Source organism: Psammomys obesus, unplaced genomic scaffold, assembly GCF_907164565.1.
Source record: "Psammomys obesus unplaced genomic scaffold, mPsaObe1.curated_primary_1811, whole genome shotgun sequence".
Lineage (NCBI taxonomy): Eukaryota > Metazoa > Chordata > Mammalia > Rodentia > Muridae > Psammomys > Psammomys obesus.
The window spans coordinates 13927012-13952780 of NW_026596117.1; the positions used below are offsets into that span (position 1 = coordinate 13927012).

Sequence of the window (25769 nt, forward strand, 5' to 3'; positions counted from 1 at the left end):
GAAAGGCACAACAAAACCACATTTTTTATTGGAAATATACAGAAACATTACAAATTTATAAACTAAAATGAATAGTATTTACAAGCATTTGAAAAATATAAACTTTCATGAACACAGTTTATTAAAAAATATCAAGAGCATTCAACATATTCACATGACTCCCTGTCCCCCAAAGCTTTCGGAGGTGAAAGGGACATTTGGTTTGGTTCCACTCATTTTATTACTTCCCCCCTCATGCTGAGGATCAAACTCAGTGTCTTGCGTGGCCGCTGACGGAGCATGTGCCACTAAGCTACATTCCTCACCTCTAACAAAAACACTTTTGTTGGAATGATTCTATACTGTGAACGAGAATGGACAGTGATGAATTCCCCTTCACTTGGATTGTCTGAAATGAATAAGGTGAGCAAAATTGAGGAAAGATGAAGGATTCATGAAAACTTGTGGTCAGTGGTCCTCCTCTGTCTAGCATAAAGAATGTGCGGATTAGAATTCCAACTAAAGAGAATTAACTTTAGTGAATTTCCTGTTACTTACTGGATAAGATGTATGTGAGCTAGAATTTTCTTTCTTTTAGAAATAAGTATTAAATTTAATCTAATATTTTTAAATCTAAAGAATTTTATGAATATCTTTTACTTTGGACTAAAAATAGAATCATTAACCACTGACCTAATGGTGAAATGATAAATTAAAGGATACAATAGTTATATATATATATATCCACCAAATAAACATGCCTATATGGTAACAGGGGATATACATTCAAACGCACATGAATATGAGACAAGCGATTCAGAGTGACACAGAGTGAATAAAGAAACACAATAGTTCGCTCTTCCTTAAGCAGCATTTTCCTACACAAGAAAGATTCAGCTGTGGTATTAGACTCACAGTAACATTTTCATTTTTTAAGTGGGTATGCTCACCAATAATCTTTCCAGAGAGCTTTGTCAATATTACATTGTTTCTCCATCTATGACAACTGATTAAATCTCTCAGTCTTCCTCCTAGGAATATATGTCAACACAAGTTCATTTTCCAACCCCAGGACACATTGATCCTTGTATTCCAGGAACCTTTGACCTGTGCTCAATGTACCCAGGGCAAAACTTGACAGCTACGGTGTCAAGTAACGAGCAACATTTATTAAGTGTCTGAAGGTTAAAATCATTAGAGTGGACAACTGTCACAACCTGAGGAAGGATGTCAAGAGAAATGATTGATGTCCTCACCAAGAAGATACCCTGGAGGTCCCAGTGGAGTTTTCAAAGCAAAAAAGAAAATCGGTAAAAGAATCTGTACAGGTTTCCAACATGCTACCCTTTCAGAAGATAATTTTCTACAAATGTATGTTCACAGCTTATATACCTGAGACATAAGTGAGTCAGTAATAGAAAGTAAACATGTGTTGGACTTGAGGTATCAACTCATGGAATGCCCATGGCTTATTAGCTTCCACCAACATGCAGTGCTGTTAACTGCCCTCATCAGTAGCCCTCGCTGAAGATTCTAAGAGCAGAACTCTAGAATGAGTCGGGGACACCAAAGGCAAAGTTTTAACGAGCAAGACACTTCCTGTAGCAAGTCTGAAGTCTCGACACTTCGTTTTTAGGAATTTCTCTCTCCCTACACACTGGTCAACGAACTGAATTGGAAAGCGTGGTCAAGGTGAATTCAATAGGAAAAACAAATGTATCTGTTCACTTAAAACAACAGTAGGCTGTGGACATTCTGAAAAGGTAGAAACTGTAAGTTTCTTCCTGAGGGTGAAAAAAAAAAACAGGTTTAAAAATAGCATTAATATTTTACAAAGAATGTGTCAGCTGTTCTCAGTTTTGGAGGAGCCACTTTCTAGGGATAAGACATTTGAGAAAAACTGAAGCACACTATAAACTTCAAACTGTGTTGTGATTGTTTTACAAAAACCTTTATGCCAACAAGAAGAAATACAGGGTATAATAATTTTTCAAAAAGACACACCTGTGACCCTAGCACTCAGGAGGTAGAAGGAGAAGGAGTAAAGAACTTGAGGCCAGCCTTGGTCACATTGCAAGAGCTTGTCTGAAAAATAAACAGACAAGAAAACAAACTAAAAGAAAACATCCAATCTCCAAAATGCCAAGAGAAGAAAAAAGAAAAAGGAACAAATGACTATTGTAAGTCATTGCAAAGCTAAATTCACTTGGGTCTTCCAGAAAACACATTTTCCAGGCCTATGTTAATAGACTCTCCGAAATAATCATGTGTGTGTGTTTGAGGAAAAGAAAAAAAAAAGTTTGTGTCATGAACATTTTAGCCCACTGTGTTCTTAAGCATTTCACTCATCTTCAGTGTAGTTTACAAAGCAGGCAGTTGCAGACCAGAGGTCAACGCACTAGTCTTTCCATTTCTTAGTCTTAATAGCTTGAGATAATGACTCAGAGAACGGTGAGACTCTGCTTAGTCAGAATACAGTTAACAGCTCCTTGAATCACCTTGAGTCTAAGACGAGGCACTGAAGAACTGAAGTGCCATCCAAGCAGTGCCAAATCTACTGACCAGAAGACTTATTTAGAGACAAATAACAAGTCTTTGACTCTTTTTTTTTGTGGGCAGAGACTGCTTCAATAGTTGTGAAAACATAACAGGAAGACACGAACCTTCTAGAAGATGATCAAACCTTGATTTTCCAATTTGGTAGTCACAGCAAAGGCTATTCATTTATTTATTTTTTGACTCCCATATTAGACCTTCCAAGAATAAGTATAGTTTTCTCTCCAGGTGTCTCCACTGAAGTTCAAAGTTTATGGATACTTTGGTCATCAGTCCTGCTAAACAGGGTGACGTCATCATCGTTCCCTGAGATTGAACAGTCTGCATTCTCTAGTAAAACATAACTGTTCTGACTGCCGTTTGGAGAAAAGACTTCTTTCTTTGCAGTAGATGTGAGCTCACTCCAGGTGATGTTGGTGTTCTTAAAAGCATGTAATAGGAAGATGCCATTGATGATGGTGAAGAACCCACTCAGGGTACCAATGATATCTTCAGCTTTCATGCCATACCACTCCTGGAACAAGATGGCAGAACACGTCACTACCATGGATGTGAAGAACACGTAATAAATGGGAGTCACCAGAGATGTGTTGAAAGTGTCCAGGGCTTTGTTGAGATAGTTAATCTGTGTTGTTACTGAAAGTATAAGCACAGTCAACAGGACGAAGAACAGGGGATCCTTGTAAACAGGCTTCCACTCTAGTAGTTCTTTGATGGCAATCCCCAAGCCCTTGACAGAAGACACTGAAAATGCTCCGATCAAAGAACAGATTGCGATATAGACCAATATATTACTCTGTCCTTTCTTCGGGGCCACAATCACAATCAGCACCAAAGAGATCACAGAGACGATCACAGCAAAGGAAATGAACCCTGTTGGGGGTTGGGGGAGAGAAAGAATTAGACCCAGGAGCTACTTAGAGGACTGTGCCTTCCTGAGGTCCTGTTAGTCAACAACTTAAGAGAACAGGAGTTTAGAATAATCGAGAGTAAAGCAGCACCATTCTGCTGCACGGTGATCACATAGAACATTTCACAAACACATTGCTTGGATCTCAACAACAACACTACTAGGCAGGGCAGGTGAAGGGTCTTATATATTTACTTAGAGGAAGAAGGGGCAGGGGTTTGGGTTCATCATAACTTTTTTGTCTCCGCTTGTCTCATCTCTCCTTGTTACTGTACAGCGAGGACACACAAACACAAACACAAACACAAATTGTTACTTCTTTTCAAAGAGTTATAACTAGTAAATCTCTTAGAAGCCACAACAGGCTTGTAGGATACCTTCAGTGTCAGCACAAATTTCCTATGGTTATGGGCATGATGGAGTATGCTGGTAATGTCAGCACTTGGGAGAATGACAAAGAGGACTGTAAGTTCAAGGCCATCACCTTAGTGAGGTCTTGTCTCAATAAGCCAAGCCAAACCAAACCAAACATAAGGCAGGCATACATAAATGACTTCAGTGGCTTTTCTTTCTTCTTCTTCTTCTTCCTTTTTTTTTTTAGGCTGAATCACTGACCTGGATCTCTCAATTTCATTTCCATCTCACGTAAAGAAGCGACTTCTCCCTCTTGTGGGGCATGGATAACCATCACAGTTGACCCCAATATGCTTAATATGCAGCCTATTTTCCCGTGAATGTTCAAGTGCTCGTTTAAAAAATAGGAAGACAGTATTGCACTGTTGAGAGAGAGAGAGAGAGAGAGAGAGAGAGAGAGAGAGAGAAACGAAATCAGCACAGTTCAGTTATCTTCTGATTCCACTGCAGCTTAGAGGTCACACTGCTGTATGTCTTGTCCTGTGCCCCATGGAGCTGGCTAGGATACACTAGGAGACACCGGAAGACCCTAGCTTGTTCAGCAGTGATGGCTAAGCTTCTCTATTTTGCTACTTTCATAGTCGGGAGGAGATACTGTAGACATGCTTTGCCACGGACATTTCTCCATATGACTTAGAGCTTAATTAGCTTCTAGTCACCTTATGTCCTGTCAAGTGGACTGGAACGAACAATATTTTGTAGCTCACTGGCAAAACTGAGCATCCTTTATCTATCTATCCTTTATCAAATGCTTGGCTCCTGACCTGTTTTGATTGTAGGTGTTTTGGGTGTGTGTGGCTTATTTGCATGTATGACAACTCTTAGGGAGGGAACTTGAGCTTACAAAGAAAATTCATCTGTGCTTTGTGTAGACTTGACAAACTCCCCCGAGGGCAGTTTTACACAGTATGTTTGATGTGCTCATGTTTTGACTGATGCCTGTCACATGAGATCAGGCAAGGAATTTTTCCCTTATGGCATCCTATGCAGGCCCAGAATGTTTCAGATTTGGGAGCAGTTGGGCTTCCTGCACTTTGAAGCAGGAAAGTTCAGCCACTCCATTTAGAATATAATAGGCCATGAATGTTTCAAAGATATACACCCTAGCCTGGGGACCTGGGTCATTCCGTAAAGTGTCTGCTGCATAAGGACCAATACCTGAGTTTCAAGACTAGGATCCTTGTAAAAAAAAAAAAAAAAAAAAAAAAAGCCAGTAGGTTTGTACATAGTTTTCAAACCCCAGTGCTGGGGAAGCGGAGACAAAAGGATTCCAAGGGCTTGCTGGGATCTTACCTTATTTGACAAGCTTCAGGTCAGTGGGAGAGCCTGTCTCAACAAAAAAAGGTGTGCAGTGCCTGAAGATTGACATCTGAGGCTGTCCTTTGACCTTCATTACACACAGACACACACAATATATATACCTAGACAGCAGGTACTCTGTTCAGAACTGATTCATAACCAACACATACCTGTTCAACTGTTCAGACTGTCAAAGAGTGAAAAACTTCCCTACTGTCCACCTGGCCTGCATATTTCTGCCTATCTAAAGCTCCCAGTGTTTTGTTTTTCAGGATTTGTTTTCAACCTAATCACGGTTGGCACCACCATGGGTACCAGAGCAGAATGCTACACCAAGAGGCTCACTGTGGTCCCTGCCCAACAACCAGCCTTCTTCCTTGCCATTCTCAATTAGTGGTGCCATTTGATGCCAAGACTTTTACCTGGCGCCTTCTCAGAATTGCCCTCTTGTGGTCACTAGTGGCACTTCAGCCCCTGTGAAAACTCATAGCCAAGTCTTGTGACTGCTTTATACGCACACATCCACTCATTTAATTCTCTCAGTTCCATAAAGACAGAAAGGAGAAGTTGGTAGGCCTAGTCTGCAGCTTTCTACTAGAAACTGAGAATTTATAGACTCTAAAAAAAAAAAAAAAAAGCCAACAAAACCAAATGCAACGAAATGGTAGCCAAGCCACACAAGGAGTTCATGGTTACTGCAATCATAGTATAGATGAACTCAGAAAAGTCAGACCCTGTGTGCTGCTTGGTTTTTCTTAACCTGACACAAACGAGGGTCATGTGAGGAGAGGATCCTCCACTGAGGAGTTGCCTCCTTGAGATTAATCTCTGGGCATTGTCTTCATTAAGGGCTGATGTGGGAGGGCCCAGTCCGCCAGCAATGCTGCAACCCTGGACAAGTAGGTGTGCCTGAGGTGTATAAGAAAACAAGCTGAGCGGGTTGTGGGGAGCAAGCCAGCGAGCAGCTGTTTCTCCATGGTTTCTGCTTCACTTCCTGCCTTTGAACTTCAGCCATGGCCTCCTTCAATGACTCTCTCTCTCTCTCTCTCTCTCTCTCTCTCTCTCTCTGTGTGTGTGTGTGTGTGTATTAGGACATCCACACAGAGGTATCCAGCAGGCAGTGGTAAAATTTTAGTGAGAGTTGAAATGTAGCTTGGACACTATGCCAACAAGAAAAATTCAAAGGAGGGTCACAAGTTACTCAAGTGAGAGGTATAAAACACACCAAAAAACAAAACAAAACAAAAAGCCCTCTGGCTAGGCTTTGCTGAATCACTGCAAACATAATTTGCAATTACCTTGTCAGTTGCGAGCTAAGCTCTCTTGTCAGGATCTTTTTTGGGGGTGGTGGTGAGGGGTTGGGGATGGGGCAGTAACAATATGACCATGTAGTTCCTATTTCTACTACTATTTTTAGGGAGTGGGTAGCTTTCTCAATTTTTATTTAGAGGCAAGATTAATTTTCTTTGCTGGAGGTCTAACTCAAAGCCTTTTTTGCATGTGAGTGATTCCTAGCCCAAGAAATAATCTTTTACACCTATAATACGTGCAACTTGTCTCTAAGACTTCAGGAATCCCAGGCATTATGTGGGAGCTCTCTGTGCTTGGAGAGCTCAGGTTGCATTGTTGTTCTGTTCGCTGTGATTTCCTAGCAGAATGCGTCTCGTGGCTCAAGGGTGTTGGTGATAGAGAAGAAGCCACAGAAGCCAAGCTTTCTGTTGTTCACCTACCTTATGAGGACACTCAGAGCCCCCAGTGGGGTGACCAAGGTTGCAGGTGCAAATATATACGCTGCAAAGTTTGCAGCCTCTCCAGCTGCCACTGGAAAGCAAGCAGAAATACGAGCAGGTGGGATAATGGCTTCCTCGGAAGAGGTAAGAAAATGGCTCATGCTAGCAACAGATGTCTTTCTCAAAGGCGCTAAGACAGTGGAAAAGGATCGCTACCATGGGATGTAATTGTCTGGCGATAACAGTGTAACAACACTGATGGGTGAACGCACACTGTACATGGCTTTCAACTAAGACTTGAGCTACTTACATGATGAAAACATAGGTCAGTCTAATGTAACCTGGTAAAGGTAGCTTTGGAGTGAGTTGAGAGTGACCCCCTTTGCAGTCTGACCACAGCAACAACCCTGGCATCTTATGAAATGAGAAGGGTTTGTGGCCATCTTGTGTCTGGGTGGCTGACAGCCAGGAATCCCCACCACAGGCCCACGAGTAAGTGCTGCTGTCTCAGGAGCTCAAGAAGATCCAGGCAGCTGTTTGAAAGTCCTAAGGATGGATGTCTGAATGTGACCTTATCTGAGAAACTTGAGATCTGCACCAAGTAGTGTGTTGCAAATACCTTCCAGAGTGAGGGAAGCTCCCCCAAGAGCTAGCTTTTGTGTGGAGCCAGCTTATTCTCAGGGACTGCAGTGGGATAATTCTCCAGAGACTGAAGTATTCCACGCTGCCCAACTGCACCAAGCAAATGCACAGTGGGGAGAGAAAAGAGAAGAATATACTCTTTTTCTTTCCTTTGTCTACTTTGGTACAACATGGAAACTACAGGAGTACCCAGCATTAGAACACCGTGAAGACAGTGTTCAGAGCAATTAAGAAGCCGCTGTCATAAAAAGAACTGTGGCAACCTTTCCAGACTATTTGGTTTCCTTCGGTGACTTTATTTTGTTTATAGTTTCTATTTTTATAGCTGTTGTTCCACGTAAATCCCAATTCATATGCTAATAGCTGGACAGCACCCCTCAGGAATGTCCTCATCCACATTCTCACAAGCTTTTTGGCCTGGTTTCTACAACATTATAAATATAGCCATACAATTTCCTCCTTAGATTTTCATTTTAAGATTTATTTTTACTTCATGGATGCAGGTGTTGGTATGCATGTGTATCTGGGCATTTTGTGGGTGCCTGGTGTCCATGGAGGTTAGAAGAGACGGTCAGATTCTCCTGGGGCTGAAACTGAAGGTAGCCATGAGCCTCCATGTCAGTGCTGGAAGCGAACCCAGGTCCTCCGCAAAAGCATCAAGCGGTCTTAATCATTGAGACTTATCTCCAAGCCCCTGTATTTCCATTTGAAAATGTGAATGGAGGGTGAGGGGATACAAGTAAGAAACAGACAGAGGAGGAGAATCACTCAGATAATACCAACGGGAACCTCCCTAAGGTAGTCCAGTCGACTTCTATTCAGCAAATGGGGATGAAAACACCTTAAAAATGAAAAGGGCTCTGCAAACTTAAATGCCTTTTGTTCATCGTCCCTTTCTGCTTCTGTCATTTATTAGGGGAAAGGTACTCAAATAGTTTCTTTAACTTCTTTATTTTTTGTGTGTGAGGGATGTGCTCATAGAGTATGTCTGTGTAGACGGTGCCTGTGATGGTCAGAAGAGGGTGTTAGACCTGTAGAAGGAGTGTGCTAAGTCGCCACAGACCTTGGCAGACACAGTCCCATCCTCCCCAGGAGGAGGTTAGAACAATGGACTATGAAAACTCATGAACTCCATACTTACTTGACAGAAGTCCTGCCCACCACACCCATTCCTTGAGGTAAGAATATCCACCTTGTCCTGGGAAATACCAAAAACCGAAAGTCAGAGTCTCACCTCAGGAGATGAGGGCAGAAGAGCTGAGTGCGGGAAAGGTGTTGAATGTGTTGGCAAAGGCAAGACTTCTAGTCAACTCAGCAACTGTCCTCCTTGAGGGTCCTTCCCTAGGTCTTCTCGGGCTTTCTGTTACCTTTGACCTCTATGGAATGTTCCTTTGACTTGTTTGAAATTTTACTTAGTCTTCAGGTTCACTGCTGATGTCAGTCAGCAGTACAGGCTTGGGCCCTTATAAACTTTGAATTCTTTATTTCAGCCATGGAATTAAGACTCAAACCATAGCTTGAAAGTGAGCCTGGTCCTTGGGAGAATAAGATACTTGATATGGGAGTCTTTGAGATTTGGTTGAGTCAATAAAGGAATGACAAGCATCAGACAGCTGGACTCTGCTTAGCCCCCACCCTGACGTTCTGAGAAGGACAAGGAGCTTTTCTGAAGCTGCCTGGAGTCGTTTCACCATGAGTGTAACCCATGACCTGAGGTCACCTCTAACGTGTCAGCTGTAGACAATGGCATTTTCTCAGTTCTGACACACCTAACTTCCTGACTTTGACCTAGATGATTGCATTATAGTAATAACCTACTACTGTAATTAATATAATATGTTACATGATAATTATATAACTAAGCAGGTTCTATAAGCAATAACGATGATCTTGCAAACTAGCTTACTATGCTTCCTTTATATTTTCTCCTTATGAAATGTACAAATGACTGAACGGGAAAGGTACCAGCACAGTGGCTGTTTGCATCTCTCACCTGTGCTTTTTACTTTTGCGCTTTGCTGTTTTATTTTAGGGTTTGTGTTTTCTTGTCTTGTTCTTTATATATTAGGAACTCTGTCATACTGTGTTGTATATTTCATAGCTCCCCCAATATCATCTGACTATTTAGTTTCAAGTAAGTTCTTTCCAAAGAGGATGTCTGTGTGCGACCTGTCTTATCCATTCACTCAGAGCATCTCTTACATTACATAGAATTCATTCTTCTGTTGCACAGACTAGGTTTATACTTAAGAAGGCTTCATTTCAACATCAAAGAATTCTGCAGAATGGTTAAAAAGTAGAATTCTCACGTTTTCCCCTCTGTTTTTTCCCAACTGCCTCAGTACTTTTAATTGAATAATTCATTTTTCTTCATTAATCTGAAATACTACTTTTAAAAATTGTATGTTAGCTATTATATGTAATCTTTTCAACTTGTACATCTTTAGCGATCTCTTATTATTTATTTTAATTCTGGCACCAAATTGTTTTCATTAAGACCATAATAGAGTAGGTTTTCTGAAGAAGCAAATATCCTCCAATACTCCTTCAAAAACTTGTTTACATAATTTGTATCCATTTATTTTTCCATATTGACCTAGAAAAAATTTAAATTTCTTTATGCTATTAACTTCATGAAAAAGAATCTAAATATGTAGCTAATGCAGTCAGACAGGGTTCTCAGCATCTGAAAGGTCACTGTAAATAGCAGTGTGGTTCTACCATTATCCATTCGTTGACTCAACAAATCTCTTGTGGGTGCCCAGCACTGTGAGTGCACGGTTTATGAGTCTCCTATCAGTAAGCAAGCAAACCTGAGGACTAAAATAAACAATGCATGCACTATCGTAGAGGTAGAGAAGGAAACTGGTTCAATGATAGAAATTGAGGAACAATGGTAAAGGAGACCTTTCTAGCTGGTGAACTATGGCAGAATTCAGAGTTATGAGTCAGCTGGGCAAAGGGCAGGACAAAGAGGAAATGTGTTTCTTACCTGCTCTAGTAATGCCCTTGTTGGCCAGTTGCAAGAGACCCTTTTTTTTGAGTATGAAACTTGAGCCAATGAAAATGCTGGAGCTTATTGCCAATACCAAGCCCACATAAAGACTGTACTTGTTTTCTACATTTGCTGAGATGCTGAAGTTGGTTAGAGTGGAATTCCGATTTGTGTAGAGGACAGGATGAGCCAGCAGCTGTGACACGTTTGTGATCTCACATGAAGCCTGGGAAGAGTTCGAACAGACCAGAGATAACACATAGCCTGGTAAAGACGAAGAGGAAGGACACGTTAGGATGCAAGCGAGCTGTGTAAATGCTTACTGCAAAAGAAAGGATGTGGATGGAAACACATTCTTATTGTTAACAAAGAACTCCCCCTAAGAAGTGGTCCATGGGCCTTCAGACACTTTCAATTTAGCTTTCACACATTCTTAAAATGATTTAAAAGTTGTTTAGTTGTCATTGTTCAAAGATGAGAGATTTCACATGAAAGTCCAGGATCCTCTGATAAATCAATGGGTCTTGGTTCCAGTAAGGAAGCAGCCTGATAAGGGAGGAACTCCTCCCCTTTCATCTGACCCTAGCCTATCAGGTCTCATCAGGACTGGCTGCATTATCTTCCTCTGTGGTCTGGTAAGGTTGCTCCCCCTTCAGGGAAGGTGATCAAAGAGCCCCCCACTGAGTTCATGTCAGAGACAGTCCCTGTTCCCATTACTAGGGAACCCACTTGGACACTGAGTTGCCATGGGCTACATATGAGCAGAGGTTCTAGGTTATCTCCATGCATGGTCCTTGGTTGGAGTATCAGTCTCAGAAAAGACCCCTGGGCCCAGATTTTTTTGGTTCTGTTGTTCTCCTTGTGGAGCTCCTGTCCCCTCCAGGTCATTCTATCTCCTCCTTCTTTCATAAGATTCCCTGCACTCTGCCCAAAGTTTGGCTATGAGTCTCAGCATCTGCTTTGATACCTTTCTGAGTAGAGTCTTTCAGAGGTCCTCTGTGGAAGACTCCTGTCCTGTTCCCTATCAGTGGACTGGGGGAGGGGGATGGGAAGAGATGAGGGAGGGAGGGTAGGATTGGGAGGGGATGAGGGAAGGGACCACAGCTGGGATACAAAGTGAATAAACTGTAATTAATATAAAAAATAATTTTTTTTTTTTTTTTACAAAGGAAGCAGCCTGTTGGAAATGTGAGCGCTTGCTTAGGCATGCCTTGTGCTCTACCATTCACCACAGTCCCCTACCCCCATATCCCCCTCCTTCCCAGGATCAGTCTGTCTCTCAGAAAGAAGGGCTTGTGACCTAGGAGAGTGAAGAAGGCTGTGTTGATGCCACTGTCCTATAAACTACCCTATTATCTGAACTGTAGCTGACCCATTTGTTGGGTATGAACTGTACATTCCAAAAATTGCATTAAACTTTAATTTTGCATCCCACGTTACCCAAAGAAAATCATTCCCTTTAACTAATTGACTTGCTCCTGAACAAACAGAAATTTTGAGAAAACTGAATTAAACATCAGGAAGTTTTATAAAGAATAAAATTCAAGTATGAATGCAAAACCACTAGAAAAGACACTCTGTGCACTGGAATTTTTAGGCCAAACCCTAAACTATGAAATGGAAATATTTTACACAATATGGGAAACTCTAATAGTCTGTCTCTTGAACAGTTAACCAACAAGGTGACATTGTGACCAAATCTCTTACTTTCTCATTTTATTTCCTTTTTAAAAAGGCAACGTGTCCCAATATCATTTATCCTAAACAAACAAACAAAAAAATAGGACAAAGGTAAGTCATAGAATTCGCCCTGGTGAAGAGCCTCTCAGAAGGCAATGCAGTCCCAAGTGAACAACCCTGGATGCATATCCAGATAAACAGCACTAAATGAACTCAGCACGTTTTTCTTATACATTTATATGTACAATAGTATTTAAACAGTGATAGTTAAAGAGTAAGGTCATACAGCTAGGAAGGAATGGTGGGGGACACGGGAAACATTGGAGGGAGGAGAGGCTACTGTCGACAGGGTACTCATATGTGAAATTCTCAAAACCAAAAAAAAGTAAAAACAAAACAAACAAAAGCACTCTGATTTAACACCCACCCCCATCTTAAGAAAGTACACTAACACATTAATGACAGCTTCCTAAACACTTAGCAAAAAAAGACTTCCCAGAAGGTGCTCTTCACTTCTTCCCGTTGCACTCTGAAGCTGTCATAATTTCACAACATGCAGTTATGAAATAGCCTTAAAGTTCAGGTTTTGAAATTGTTGAGTAATTGACCTTAAAAATTTCCTGACCATTATTTATGCATGTGATTTAAAGATGAATTGGCTTTACCTGAGAGATGGAGACTCTGAGTCAGAACTTTTAAATATTACAAGGAAAATTACATTTCTTAAGGGATTTCCAAAAGAATAAATAAATAGATAAGTAAATAAAATCGAGAAATGCTCTAGAATATTATTTTAAAAAGAACACCCACAAATGTTCAAATGTTCACCCGCAAATGTAGCTAGGTAGTTATAGTATTCTTACTCCCAGTGAGCATCTCATCTAAACCCAAGAAATGAGCCGGCTGTGTAACCAGGCACTTGGGAGCTAAGCTCACAATTCTGAGGCCAGCCTGGATCACAGCAAGAGACAGCAAAAGAACAAAACAGCCAACAAACAACAAACAAATGGAGAGGGAGCCTGGGAGCATTTTTTGCTAGTTACAATTCTGATTACATTCCTTCCTGAGAAAACACTGAACTTAACTTCCCAATGAATGCATTCCTGTCTTTCAGTACGTGGTTAACACAGCCATTCCAGAATTTTGTCTCTGAAATCAGGGTGGGTGGACCTCATTCCAGGAAAACAATATGCCTTCTAAGCAGCTGATGGAGCAAAAGAACATTTCCTACACTTTAGGAGGAGTGGGGACAGCGGTGCCAAGGGAACGCAAATAATCTTGGTTGCATTTTCCAAGCTCTCCCTGTGGCAGGCATGAATGCGGGGAGTTTTATGGCAGGAGATATGATAGAAATCTTGCTGGGTTACTGACCTTAGAACTTAAATCGTTTTATGCCTTGGGAGTGTATTCAGGGAGGAAAACCCACAGAAGCTATGAAGGAGGGAGAATGAGGGTGTATGTGTGTGTGTGTGGGGGGGGGCAGGGCATAGACAGTGGGGCAGAGCACGTCAGCAGAGACCCTGGAGGGTTTTAGAGGATCTGAAGCTATCTCTAACAGAGAGTGGGGCATCTCAGGATCCCAGAAAGCAACCTAATTATTCAAGGAGCTGAACCTAGACAGTACTCAGCATTGAAAGTCTAGTCATTTAAATGATAATAGTCATTTTAAAACTGTAATAGACAGTGTCAGTCACTTTGACAGTGACTACCATTGTATATTTGTACCAGCAGAGAGACTGCTTCTTTGATGTTATTGCTTTTTTTTTCATTATTAAGCAAAAACAAAACAAAACAAAACAAAACAAAACAAAAAAAAACCAAGATAAATGTTATTTGAAAATAAAGGGCGCACAATTTAAGAAATAAAGCATTACTCCTTACAAGTGACACCAACCCTGGGCTCTCTTTAACATTTCTCTCCTTAGAAAAGTGATTTCCTTGCTGTAGCGCCAAGTTGTGTAACTGCAAATGGCACTAAATAAGCCACATCGTCTTCTTATTTCAGAAAACTATAAACATAACATATAAATAAGGCCAGTAGAGTCTTAATGTTTACACAAACGTGAAAAGCTTTCATCTCTCAAAGCTACATTTGCCTATGGAGAATCATTTAATTGCACAGTTTATGGCAGATTATTTGATTTCCAGGAAGTCTATGGTTGGGTAACTCTTCATTTTAATTAGAGAATCCCAGCAATGCATTCCCAGCTTGAAGACAGCTTTATCTCACCATCTAGTCTCCTGTGGTTGATGACTCTTAGCTTTCCCATTGTTAACAGATGGTTCTTCCCCTAGTGTTGTGTAGATGTTAAATGTCCATGAAAGGCCTGATCCCCAGGCTGGCACTATTGGGAGACAGTCGTTGTCGTTGTCAAGAGATAGGGGTGGTGGGGTGCCTTTGGGTCATTGGATGTGTGCCCTTGGGAGGATTATGGACCAATTTCCTTTTTCCTCCCTCTCCCATGATGATGTGAGCAATTTTGTCTTGCTGTGTGTTCCTATTTATGTGCTTTTTCACTACACCCCAAAAGCAAGGGGATAAAGACCTGGACTGAAACCTCCAAAATTCTGAGTCAAAATGTATCATTTCTCTTTACAAATAGATTCTCTCACTTTGTTATCTCTATCACTGATAGGTAAGAGGTGACCTAAACTCAAACTTCAACTTGCTTCCACGGTTGAATGTTCTTTCATTATTTCTATCTCTTCCTCCATCAGAAGTCTCATACATTCCAGGTTGGCTTTGAACTTGTTATGTAAAAGCATGACCTTGAACTTTGGATTCTCTTATATCTACCTTCCAAATGCTGGAATTACAGGCATGCACCATCACACCTTTATGTGGTACTTGGGATCAAGCCCAGGGCTGTGTGTGTACTTGGTAAGTATTCTAACATCCCTAGCCTGAGTTTACTCTCTTGCACATCTGTAATTCTCAAAGCTGCTGCTGGACTTTCAGCAAGAGTCCCGCTCACGAAGAAAACACAGAGAACACCCGAGTATATAGGCAGGAACGAGTCCCCGGCAGAGACGCAGCCTGAAGCAGGAACCCCGTCCAGTCCGCCCTCAGCTGACCCGCAGGCATGTAGGCAGGAATAGAGAGCGCAGCTGCCCATTCCATTGACATAGGAAATCTGAATGAAATCTTTCTGTCCACCACAGTTCATTCTCCAGATGAGCCACTGTCAGTCAGGTTACACTTCCTTGCTTGGTCTCACTGATTCTATTATAGTTCCCATGCCGGTTAAAATAAAGCCTCAGTTCCTGTCCACCCGGAACTTTGAAACTCACTACGCTCTGAAACGTGCTCACCTTTGACCTTGTATTGTATTACTCTTCCTCTCCCTCACAGCATGCCATATTTCACCCATTCACCCAAATAGTCATTGTCTTTTAGTTGTCATGAATCTTCTTAGTGCTGAGGGTACTACAGTGAATGTGACGAAATTCCCACCCTCCTGTACTCTAATCGGGGAGGGATCGAGAAATAAACTGTGTGATACGTTTAAATGCTAGGAAAAGCAGTAAAGGCTGCAGACATATGTATATTTTGAAAACAGGATTAGGTAGACATCTCGGCTACATGTAACAGCAAAAATTCGTGGCAGAAGTATGTGTGATAGTCAGCTGGGTGGGGGACAGGAGGGAGATGGAACAGGACATAGTCACAGGGCACTTGGCGCGAGACTGGGTGAAATGAGCTGTTAGAAAGAAGGTTCCAGCACACCATTGTTCTTTCCAAAGCTCTACACTGGCTTTCCTTTATAGTCAGAGAAAATAAGTCCACCTGCCCCATACACAGTCAGCAGACCTGGGGTCCCACTTCCTCTGTCTCTTGAACCTTACTGGCCCAGCTGTCTGTTCTTAGAGTAGTTCCTCCTCATCTTGCAGCTTTTAAAAATTTATTTTATTTTATTTTTATTAATTACAGTTTATTCACTTTGTATCCCAGCTGTAACCCCCTCTCCCCTCCCCTCCCAAACCCACCCTACCTCCCTCTTCTTCTCCTATGCCCCTCCTCCACCCTAATGATAGGGGAGGTCCTCCTCCCCTTCTATCTAACCCTAGTCTATCAGGTGTCATCAGGACTGGCTTCTTCCTCTGTGGACTGGTAAGGCTGCTCCCCATTGGCACAGGAGACAATTTCCTGAACAGAACACCAACAGCACAGGCTCTAAGATAAAAAATCAATAAATGTAACCGAAAAGATTCTGTAAAGCAAACGACACTGTCATCAGAATAAAATGACAGCCTACAGATTGGGAAAGGATCTTCACCAACCCTATATCTGACAGAGGACTAATATCCAGAATATATAAAGAACTCACAAAGCCTAACAGCAACAATCAAGTAACCCAGTTAACAAATGGGGTACAGAGCTAAACAGAGAATTCTCAATAGAGTAACATCGAATGGCAGAGAAACACTTAAAGAAATATTCAACATCCTTAGTCATTAGGGAAATGCCAATCAAAACGACCCTGAGATTTCACCTTATACTTATCAGAATGGCTAAGATCAAAAACTCAAGTGACCAACACATGCTGGAGAGGATGTGGAGAAAGAGGAACCTTGCAGCTTTTATAGTGGCTATTATTTATCTCCTTACAGAGTGCTGCCACACTAGCCAGCTGCTTCTTGGCACTGAAATGCCTCTTTCTGGGTTGAGGGTATAGCTCAGTGTCAGAGCCCTGACACAATGCACACATCCCCAACACAGTTCCTTAGACAGCCCCTCTCTGCAGTCCCCATCAAAAGAAATGGCCAGGTGCCTCTCCGTAAATGATCCTCTTGAAGGCTCCCAATCAATCATATTTCTTCTCACGGCTTATGTTTTTATAACATCTGCATGTCCATATGGTTATGTATTTGCTTAACAAAACAGCTTTTGGACCCATACCGCCCAAGGTGCCATGCTCACTGTCTCTCTGTTCACATGCAGTCAGTTCCTCTGTGAACTGGTGAGGTGCAGGTCAACACGACAGCAAACAGGCTCCTGCAGAGCAGACAAGTTTAATGAAAGCACAGCAAACCAGAATAAGCAGAGGGAGCAGAACAGGAAGGGTATATCATGTAGACTAATTTGGAACAGAATAAGGGTTAGAAATAAATGAGGACAAATATGGAACAAACTGAAAAATAACAGCATGATTTTGGAGACCACTTCATGGTGGACAGATCTATACACAGACTCTCATGTGGCTGGGTAAGATGCCCATTATTTCAATTAACCAAACAGAGGACTGAAGGTGTAGCTCAGAGGCACATTCTTGCCTGGCATGGGGAGGTCTTAGGTTTGGTACCCAGCACTTGAGAAACAAATAAACTACAATGGAAAACCTCACAACAAGGCAGCCACTGCAGCACCGACAAAATGCTTCAAAATGGACATGAGAAGACGATGCTGGTTTAAAACCTGTTATCTTTCATTTTTTTTGTTATTGTTTTTGTTATTATTTTTGGTTACAGGGTTTCTCTTTGTAGCCCTGGCTGTCTTGGAACTCATTCTGTAAACCATGCTGGCCTCAAACTCAGAGTTCTTCCTGGCTCTGCCTCCCAAGTACTAGGAATAAAGGCAAGCACTACTACTGCTGTCTTAAAACCCATCTTTACACATGGTCTTCTTCAAAGGGCCTGGGTTGGAGTGGGGTGGGTTTGGGTGGGGAGGGTAGTGGCAGGGAGTGTCAAAGAACAGCTGGCCGTGAGGTTTCTGTAAGTTCCTGTGGTTTTCACACTTTACCATCTAAAAGAAAGTTTACTTGCTAAGGATTGCTAAGGATTAAATCCTCTTGGGGTTAAAACAAACAAACAAACAAACAAACAAACAAACAAACAAAACCAAAGCCAGGTGAGATGGTGCTCACCTTGAAACCAGTGCTGGGGGCAGAGGCAGGTGAATGTCTTTAAGTTTAAGGCTGGCCTGGTCCACAGTGAGATCCAAGCCAGCCAAAACTATGTAGTGAGACTCCACCTCAAAAAAAAAAAAAAAAAAAAACTTAAAATGAATAACCAAATAATTTCAAATGAAAATGTAAGAAGGGAACTTAAGAAACATTCCAGTGAACTTGCATGCATATTAAGGAATTTAAAATCAATCATTTATAGTCCGCACTAAATATTAGGCTTAACAGAGTACATCACAGTGTTTCCTGAACAACTTTGAGTGGAGAGTTTTTGTTTTTTAAGCAATGCTTAATTTTGTCACTTAAATCTTTCGGACTTAGGAAAAAAAAAAACACCCTTGTCTTTTAGTTCTCTTGTTAAGATATGAAGAAAATCTCTTTCAGAGCATTTAATAAACAGTTATAATTTACACAGAAAATCAAAGTGTCTTAGTAATAAAAACTGTGTTTATCTCACGGATTTTGAGACATGAGAGGCCATGGGATGATGGTTGGGGTATTGTGTTAGCCCCAGGGCCTACTGGTATAGTATTGATTAAGAATCTGCTGCAACGTATTTGGTATAAGGAAGAAAGTTTATTGTGGAAAGGGGCAGGGGAGAGAGAGAATGAGGGGTGCCCCAGAGAGAGACAGAGAGACAGAGAAACTGAGGGGGGAAGTCCCTGTCCTGGAAAGTTCAAGGTAGAGGGCAGAGTATGTAAGTCATGCTCTGCAGCAGGTAGGGACTGTGCTGGGGGAATCTGGAGCTGCTTGCCCTGGGCCCGAGGCACAGCACCTGTGGCGATATCTAAGCAGCACTTATTTCGTACAGCTCTGGAGACTCAAGTCTGAAGATGGCGTGACCTTGGGTTTGGGCTTCTGGTGACCACCTCCCTTTCCCTGTGTTCTCTCGGGGTGAGCTTCCAGGCCTCTTTCATACAGAGGCACTTCAGGTTGGACATCCATCATCCAAAGTCCCAAATGCTACAAAACATGAAGCTTTTCAGCACTGACATGACATTACTGAAAAAAATTCCAAATCAGGAAACTCTGTTTTATCTAAAAAATTATTTTGAAATATTGTATAAAATTACCTTCAGAAACATGTACAATTTTTACATGAGATGTGTGTGAAATCATTGTTCAGCTCTGGATCCCATTCCCAAGATGTCTCATTATGTACTTGTAAATATTTCCCCAATCCCAAGACATCTGAAATTTGAAATACTTCGGATACTAAGCGCTTTGCATGAAGGATGCTCAGGCTAATTTCCTTCATGAAGGCCCCTCTTCGTGGACCCTGGACCTTTAGCACTTGCCCCACACCCCTGCTGTAGCAGGACTGCAGGTGGGTGCTCTTCCCTTTCCCCCTTCAATGGACTCTCTATTACAAAAAAACCTGGCTGCACACAAAAGCAAAAAAAAAAAAAAAAAAAAAGTGCACACCAAATTTCCAAGTTCTTATAACCACAGACAAGTGATTTCCAGAGATCTAAAACTCTGTTCTATGTTCCCAAAGTCTCTCCTCTCTAAAGTTCTACTTCCCAACATTTAACAAATCTTTTTTTCTCTGGTTTCTTTACACTGTGCTTTCAAAATAAAAATATGCATCTTAAGATTATACTGTGAACTCTTATCTAAGGACTTACAATTTGCTTATGGGCATGGTATTTAAAATCTAAGTTCAACTCTTGTTTAGGACATGTGTATGTGTGTGAATGTGTATGTAAACAGTCAGATTGACCACATGGCCTATAACCTGCCATGTGACTCAATCTTAAAAAGACCTTATGGTAAAAAACAATAATTATAAAGCTTCGTAGTTTTAATAAACTCTCTATTATTTTATCTCTTTTTAGACCAAGAAAACAACAAGTCTTTTTTTTTTTAAGTTGTTATGATTTTTATAGAAATTCAAACATACTGCAACATACTGTATATGTGATTCAACCCTGGCTCAAAATGTTCATTCTATGATGGTGAGCTTTCAAGGTTAAACAGGTCTATTCTGATTTAAAATGTATGTACAACTACTTATGTCTTTGCTAGAACTTGGGTGTATAATGAATGCTGTTTCTTCCTCCTGCAGCTAGCTGTCTGTGTTTGGGGTTCATCTCTAGGTTTTCCAGCCAGTGGATTTGGTATAATAAATTCAAATTAATTTTAAAGTGGTTTTATACTGTTCTACACCATCACTGACTCCAGAAACAGGTTATTGTTCACCATTTCTCAGGGTCGAAAACAGGATATGGTTAAAACTCATAACTCGGAGTCAATATTTGAAAGATTGGGCAGAGAGATCTTCTCCACCCCATCTCACTGGGGTCCAGCCTAAACCAACTCTGCCAAGGACCTGTTTCAAAGGTGGCCAGGAAAGACACTAATCCTGCGGATGCTCCAGCCCTTGGCAGCCCACCAAGCCATGCCCTGCCCGCCAGCAGCCTGGCCCTGCAAGTCAGAGTGCTCCCATGTGGGCTTGCCCTCCATGCCCGGCCCTGGAGGCCCAACCCAACCAGTACAGGCACCATAGACACTTCCAGCCATCAAGCTCCTTGGCCTGATGGAGGTCTGATAGCTTGCAGACTCAGCAAGCTCCATCCCCTAGGGTGATGCTGCAGGTCTGTTTTAACCTCACATTCGGGTCCCCGGTCACATTGCCACCTTCTGTCGTGGGAGTGGATGGAACCTGCTTCCTTTGCAAAGACCCTGCTCCTTATCTCAGGTCTCTGACGGGTTTAAAGGCTAGTTAGTGAAAGTTTAATCAGTTTGACAGCAGAATCCAAGGCTTCAGATGACTTCTCGGTCCTCTCAGAGATGCTGCCGCTAGATCTACATACAGTCCACCTTGTTATCAGACTCAGGAAAAAAGTCTCAGATGTAACTTTTTGCTATTTCCTTTAGCTAAAGGACAATGATGCTCCCAACAGCCTCACCTGTGTCTCATGATCAAGAATTGTGTAGGAAGAAAGATGAAAAGCTTATGTATGGCCCAAGGACACAGAAGCTTAAGCTGTGAGGACCTAAGAAAGTATTTTAGGGTCTAAAAGGGTGTTTTAAGGTTAACAAATACAAGTGAAAGTCTAGATAGTTATGAGAAAGTGATTCACATTTCTTCCTGTTGCTATGCTACTGTGGTATTAGGCCTATTCAGAGCTTTGACACTAATCACCAGAGCTCTGATTTATTTATTTAACTCTGGTAAAAAAAAAAAAAAATCCACTATATAATTTACTATCATGGTTCCAAGCTCAAGATTTTTAAATTCCTTTGGTTTGCCTTTAAAATATAGACTTAAAATATTTCTTATTGTGCTAGACATTTATATACATCCACTCTTGTGGGTAGAAGGGAGAAGCCCCTCTTTCATGATGTGTAATCATGCTTAAAATCAAGATCAAGTGAGATTTTGCCTTTTCTACTTTACAGAAGGCTTCTGCCTTCCCTGAGTTCACCTCAGAGACTGTTCATGCTGTTCACCCAACATAACTTCCCAAGCTATGACACAAAGATGTGTATCTACTGCCTTTTCTTACAATGTGCTCTTACAGATGTTCTCACAGACTCTGGACAGTAGGAAAACAGCCAGTTCTCCCAGCACTTTGCTAATCCCCCATTCTCTTAGGGTCCCCAAAGATGCCGTCGCCCTCAGGTCAGCAGGAAGCAGCCTTTTTGAACATAATGTCCCCATTCCCACCTTATCACCTCTTCCTAAAGTCCTCTCTCTCTCTCTCTTTCTCTCTCTCTTTATTTAAAGGGAGGAATATTAGAGTAACAGGAGACTCCCTCAGCTGGCTTGCCTTCAGGGGACTGTCAGGGTCCTAGCGACCTCTGACATCATCACCTGCCCCCGCCAGGTGTGCACCAGGTGTGTGGCTTATAAGAGGACCCAGCCCCTTGCTCTCTTACTCTCCTCCCTCCCTCTTACACAAGCTCTCTGTTTCTTCTGTCTTTCTGGCTCTCTTGCTCTCTGTCATGGGCACCTCCCTTTCCCCACCTTCTCCCTATCCCACAATAAACATCCTTTATATCAAAATATGTTGCGGTGGCATATTCATCATTATTATAACAGGCCCACTAACGGGTCATTTGCTTCTGCGGAACTACCTGTCATCAGGGTAGTGAACTCCTTGGGAGTTCTTGCGCCAGACTAATGACAATCCTATCCTGAGACCTTGGCCAGTGCTTGACTCACAGGACTCTTGTTCGCCACCTCAAACAAACCAATCAAGCAGACTCTGTTTAAGCCCTGTCAGGCTCTGCCCCCTGCGGATTTCTGAGGTATCTCGCCTCTGGCACCTACTCTGAGGGTCAACCATAAGATTCCTTGCCGTTTTAGATAGAAAGAACGGGAGCCAAGGGGACGCTCTGAGGCTAATACCGGGTCTCCCACTACTGAGAATACAATGTAACCTCTCCTGTCTTTCTCAAAAAACTTCCTGCACAATTAATCACAGAGGTGAAACAGAGCCCCAACATTTCTTGTTGTTACTAAACGTATGTATGAGTAAAGCAGGAAAAATATCCAGAGGTCAAATGAGTGGGTGCAGTCTCCGTACAGATCCCTGAACAAACAAGGGCAGGGTGCATTAATGCCGCTCTGACTTAGTGGCTTCAGAATTATTTGGAAAGGGAACCAACTACAACATGATTAACTACATGACTCTAGATGCGCTTCCTTAGGGACCACCAGTCTCAATTTGGGGCAAGTTTGTGGGTTGTTGCAGCGTTCTCTTATACATGTCCTTCCCTTTCTAAGGTTTTTGATGAGTTCCCGCTCTTCCTCCCTTCTCTCCTTTTTATCGCCCCCCATTAAGCTATAAACGGGAGAAGCCAAGAAAAAGGACCTAAAGGATGTTGCCAGGAACTTCTAAAACACAGGTTCTCAACCTGTGGGTCTCGACCCCTTTGGGATCCAACGACTTTTTTTTTTTTTACACGCGTCGCATATCAGATACATTATACTCATAACATTACCAAAATTACAGTTATTAAGCAGCAACGCAGTAGCTATGGTTGGGAGGTCTCCACAGCACGAGGAACTGTATTAAAGGGTTGTAGCGGTAGCTTGGGAACCACCCTAAAGTGAGGTTCTCGTCAGACAGCTCTTTGCCCTCTTGTAGTCATTGGCCTTTGCCATAACACCGTGAAAAATGATAATTTTATTTGCAATGCGCATTTCCCAAGCCTGCCCCACTCCATTCCCTACCTTCAGTCCAGTTCACTTGCACCTTCTGAGGCTGCAGGAAGCCAGGGGATGTGGGGAACCCCCGCCGAAGGGCAAGGGGCCCGGCCCACGGAGTTTATGGGACAAGTTTATGGAGGCTGTACATTTAAGCCTGGCCCGCAAGAATTTACAGAAGGGTACGCCCAGTTCCCTGTTTCAGTAGTCGCCCTACTCAAGAAACTGCCCAGGCAAGTCCTACTCCTAGCTCGGGGTGGGAGACTTCGAAGGCAGAGCAGCCACGTGGATGGCAGGGACCAGTCCGGCCCTGGCCTCCCCGTGCCGAGGGACCTGTCACCGGGACCCTGGCACAGGTCGCTCAGGGCGCAGCCCGCGGGTTCCCCGGCACGCCCTCCGCCCGGCCGGTGGCGTGGACCGTGGACTCTGAACCTGTGAGGCTGAGTCAGAACAAACGTCCTCCTCTGTCAAGCCCGGGGATCCGCCCGGGAACCGAGCGTGCGTCACGTCTGCCTGGCTCCCTCTCGGGCTTCCCCACGGAGCCTGGAGCGCGGCGGAGCCGGCTGGGCCCTCACTGGCCCGCTGGCGGGACAGCCGACTGAACGGCTGGAGGACCGCGTTCAGAACCCGCGCACCCGCTTGGGTCTAGTGGGATAGAGACCGCGCATCTGGGCTCCCGGCTACCCAAAGTGACAGGTGTCCCCAGCTCTCCAGCAGCCGGGGCTGACGCTCACCTTCTCGGCAGGGCTCTCCGGGCGGCAGCCTCAGCTGTGCCCCCATGGCCTGGGGACCGAGCTTTCTTGGCTGGTGGTTGGTGCTAGTTTCTCACACACCTGTGCCGAGGGACCCACGCTCGTTCCGGCAGAGCCGTGGAGTCGGTGAAGGGTGTGTGCTGTCCCCGCCCCCCGCGGCGGCTTCAGCCAATGAGAGTGACTGGGTGGGCCGCACCGGAGGTAGCCCCGCCCCAGGCAAGGTGATCTGAGGCTCCTTCTCCACCCTTTGACCGCCGCCGCTGCAGCTCCTTCAGTGGCCGGTGTGTCTGTGGGGTGGACCGGGAGTCTGGAGACACTTGTCCAGGGGCAATGAGGTCACAGCGTGGAGGCTGCCGAAGCCGCTCGGGGAATTCAGTGAAGGAGAAGCTGTGTCGAGGCCCCCTTCTGGCTGCCCCGGAGCTGACCGTGTGCCGGCTGGCATCTGGGGGCCCTGGCTGCTGTGGGACTTTTCCGTCACCGGCTCTGGTGGCACAAGGCGCCTTCTGCTGAGAGTCCTGCGCTGAGTCCATGCTAAAGTTTATTCTGGAAATTTTCGAACAGGCTTGGTGCTTCAGCGCTCTTAGGTACCCCCCACTGTCCTCCTTGTCTTACAGTACCTATGCCTACCTGTTTTCAACCAGCAGGCATCTGCCTCTCCACCCACCCAACGCCCTTACCCCCACGCCCAGTCACATAAATACAGGAAGTAAGCTTTTAAGGGAATAGCGATGTCCAAACTGAGAAGAGCTGTTCCTACACTAGGTTCTTGGTGTTCTAGCTGTATACTACATGATATACATGATGTACGGACTGATTACATCACACAGCACAGTTTATTAACTCCAGTTTGCTGGGGAGGGATCTGAAGGAGAGGATGAGGTGAAGGAACTCAGCCACGAGGGTATACCTTGAGAAATGAGCACACTTCCTGCCAAAACCCTTAGCAGGAAGAGCAGAGAGTGGGCTGCTTTTGCGCTCTGACTTCAACACCGCGCTCCCCCCTGCTCTCCTCCCTTTACTCTAGGTATTCATGAACAGCTAATAACTTTATTGCTTAAGAGTTTCACTGCAGAGATCCATCTTGCTTTTCTTGTTTTTGGGCTTATGAGACAAGGTTTAAATCCAAATTAGTCAATAGTCCAAGGTGCGTAGTTTTTACATGGGCATGACTTGTGGAAAAAGAATGGGGTGGGGACAGGAACAGGCGAAAGGGGCAAGGTTGACTTAAGTCAGTTTTGGATAGGGAGGCTTGTGAATTAGACGTCTATTTAAATGCTTTCTTTGGATATCAGGTTAGAAGTTTTGTCTTCCTCACAGATTGGCTATGATAATAAATTTGATCTCAGGTACTTAATACTATTTAACAAACATCAGTTACTCTGAGGCAAAACTGTCCTAAGCACTTTATAAAAAATTTGTTTAATTCATATTAAAAATCTTTCAAGATGGTGGATGTTGTTATTCTCCACCTTATGCTTTATATCTTCACTTGGAGAAAAAAAAAACCCTTGAAAATGTTCCTTTGAGATGCATTGGTTCAATTTGTTTGCTCAGGAATTAACACGTATGTGTGTGCGTGGGTGCACATGGCTGTTCGTCTGTGGAAGCCAGAAGAGGGCGTTGAGTATTTTGCTCCATTGCTCTTTACTTGATTCCCTCAAGATGGGGCATGTCACTGCCCCTGGAGCTAGCAAGCCCCAGAACCCTTCTACCTTTGTCCTCTGGAATGCTGGGGTTATCGGTGTAAGCCG

General features: G+C 43.2%; 1 protein-coding gene across 1 annotated transcript; it reads right to left on the bottom strand.

Moving 5' to 3' along the window:
- Nipal1 (NIPA like domain containing 1) lies at positions 1–24139 on the bottom strand. The gene is made up of 6 exons (XM_055629381.1): positions 24001–24139; positions 10523–10789; positions 8672–8728; positions 6889–6979; positions 4061–4221; positions 1–3408 (listed from the first exon to the last, which is right to left on the bottom strand). Exons 1-6 carry the CDS (start codon positions 24044–24046, stop codon positions 2780–2782), a joined length of 1251 nt encoding a protein of 416 aa, XP_055485356.1. The 5' UTR covers positions 24047–24139; the 3' UTR covers positions 1–2779.
- Between the last annotated feature and the right edge of the window lie 1630 nt (positions 24140–25769).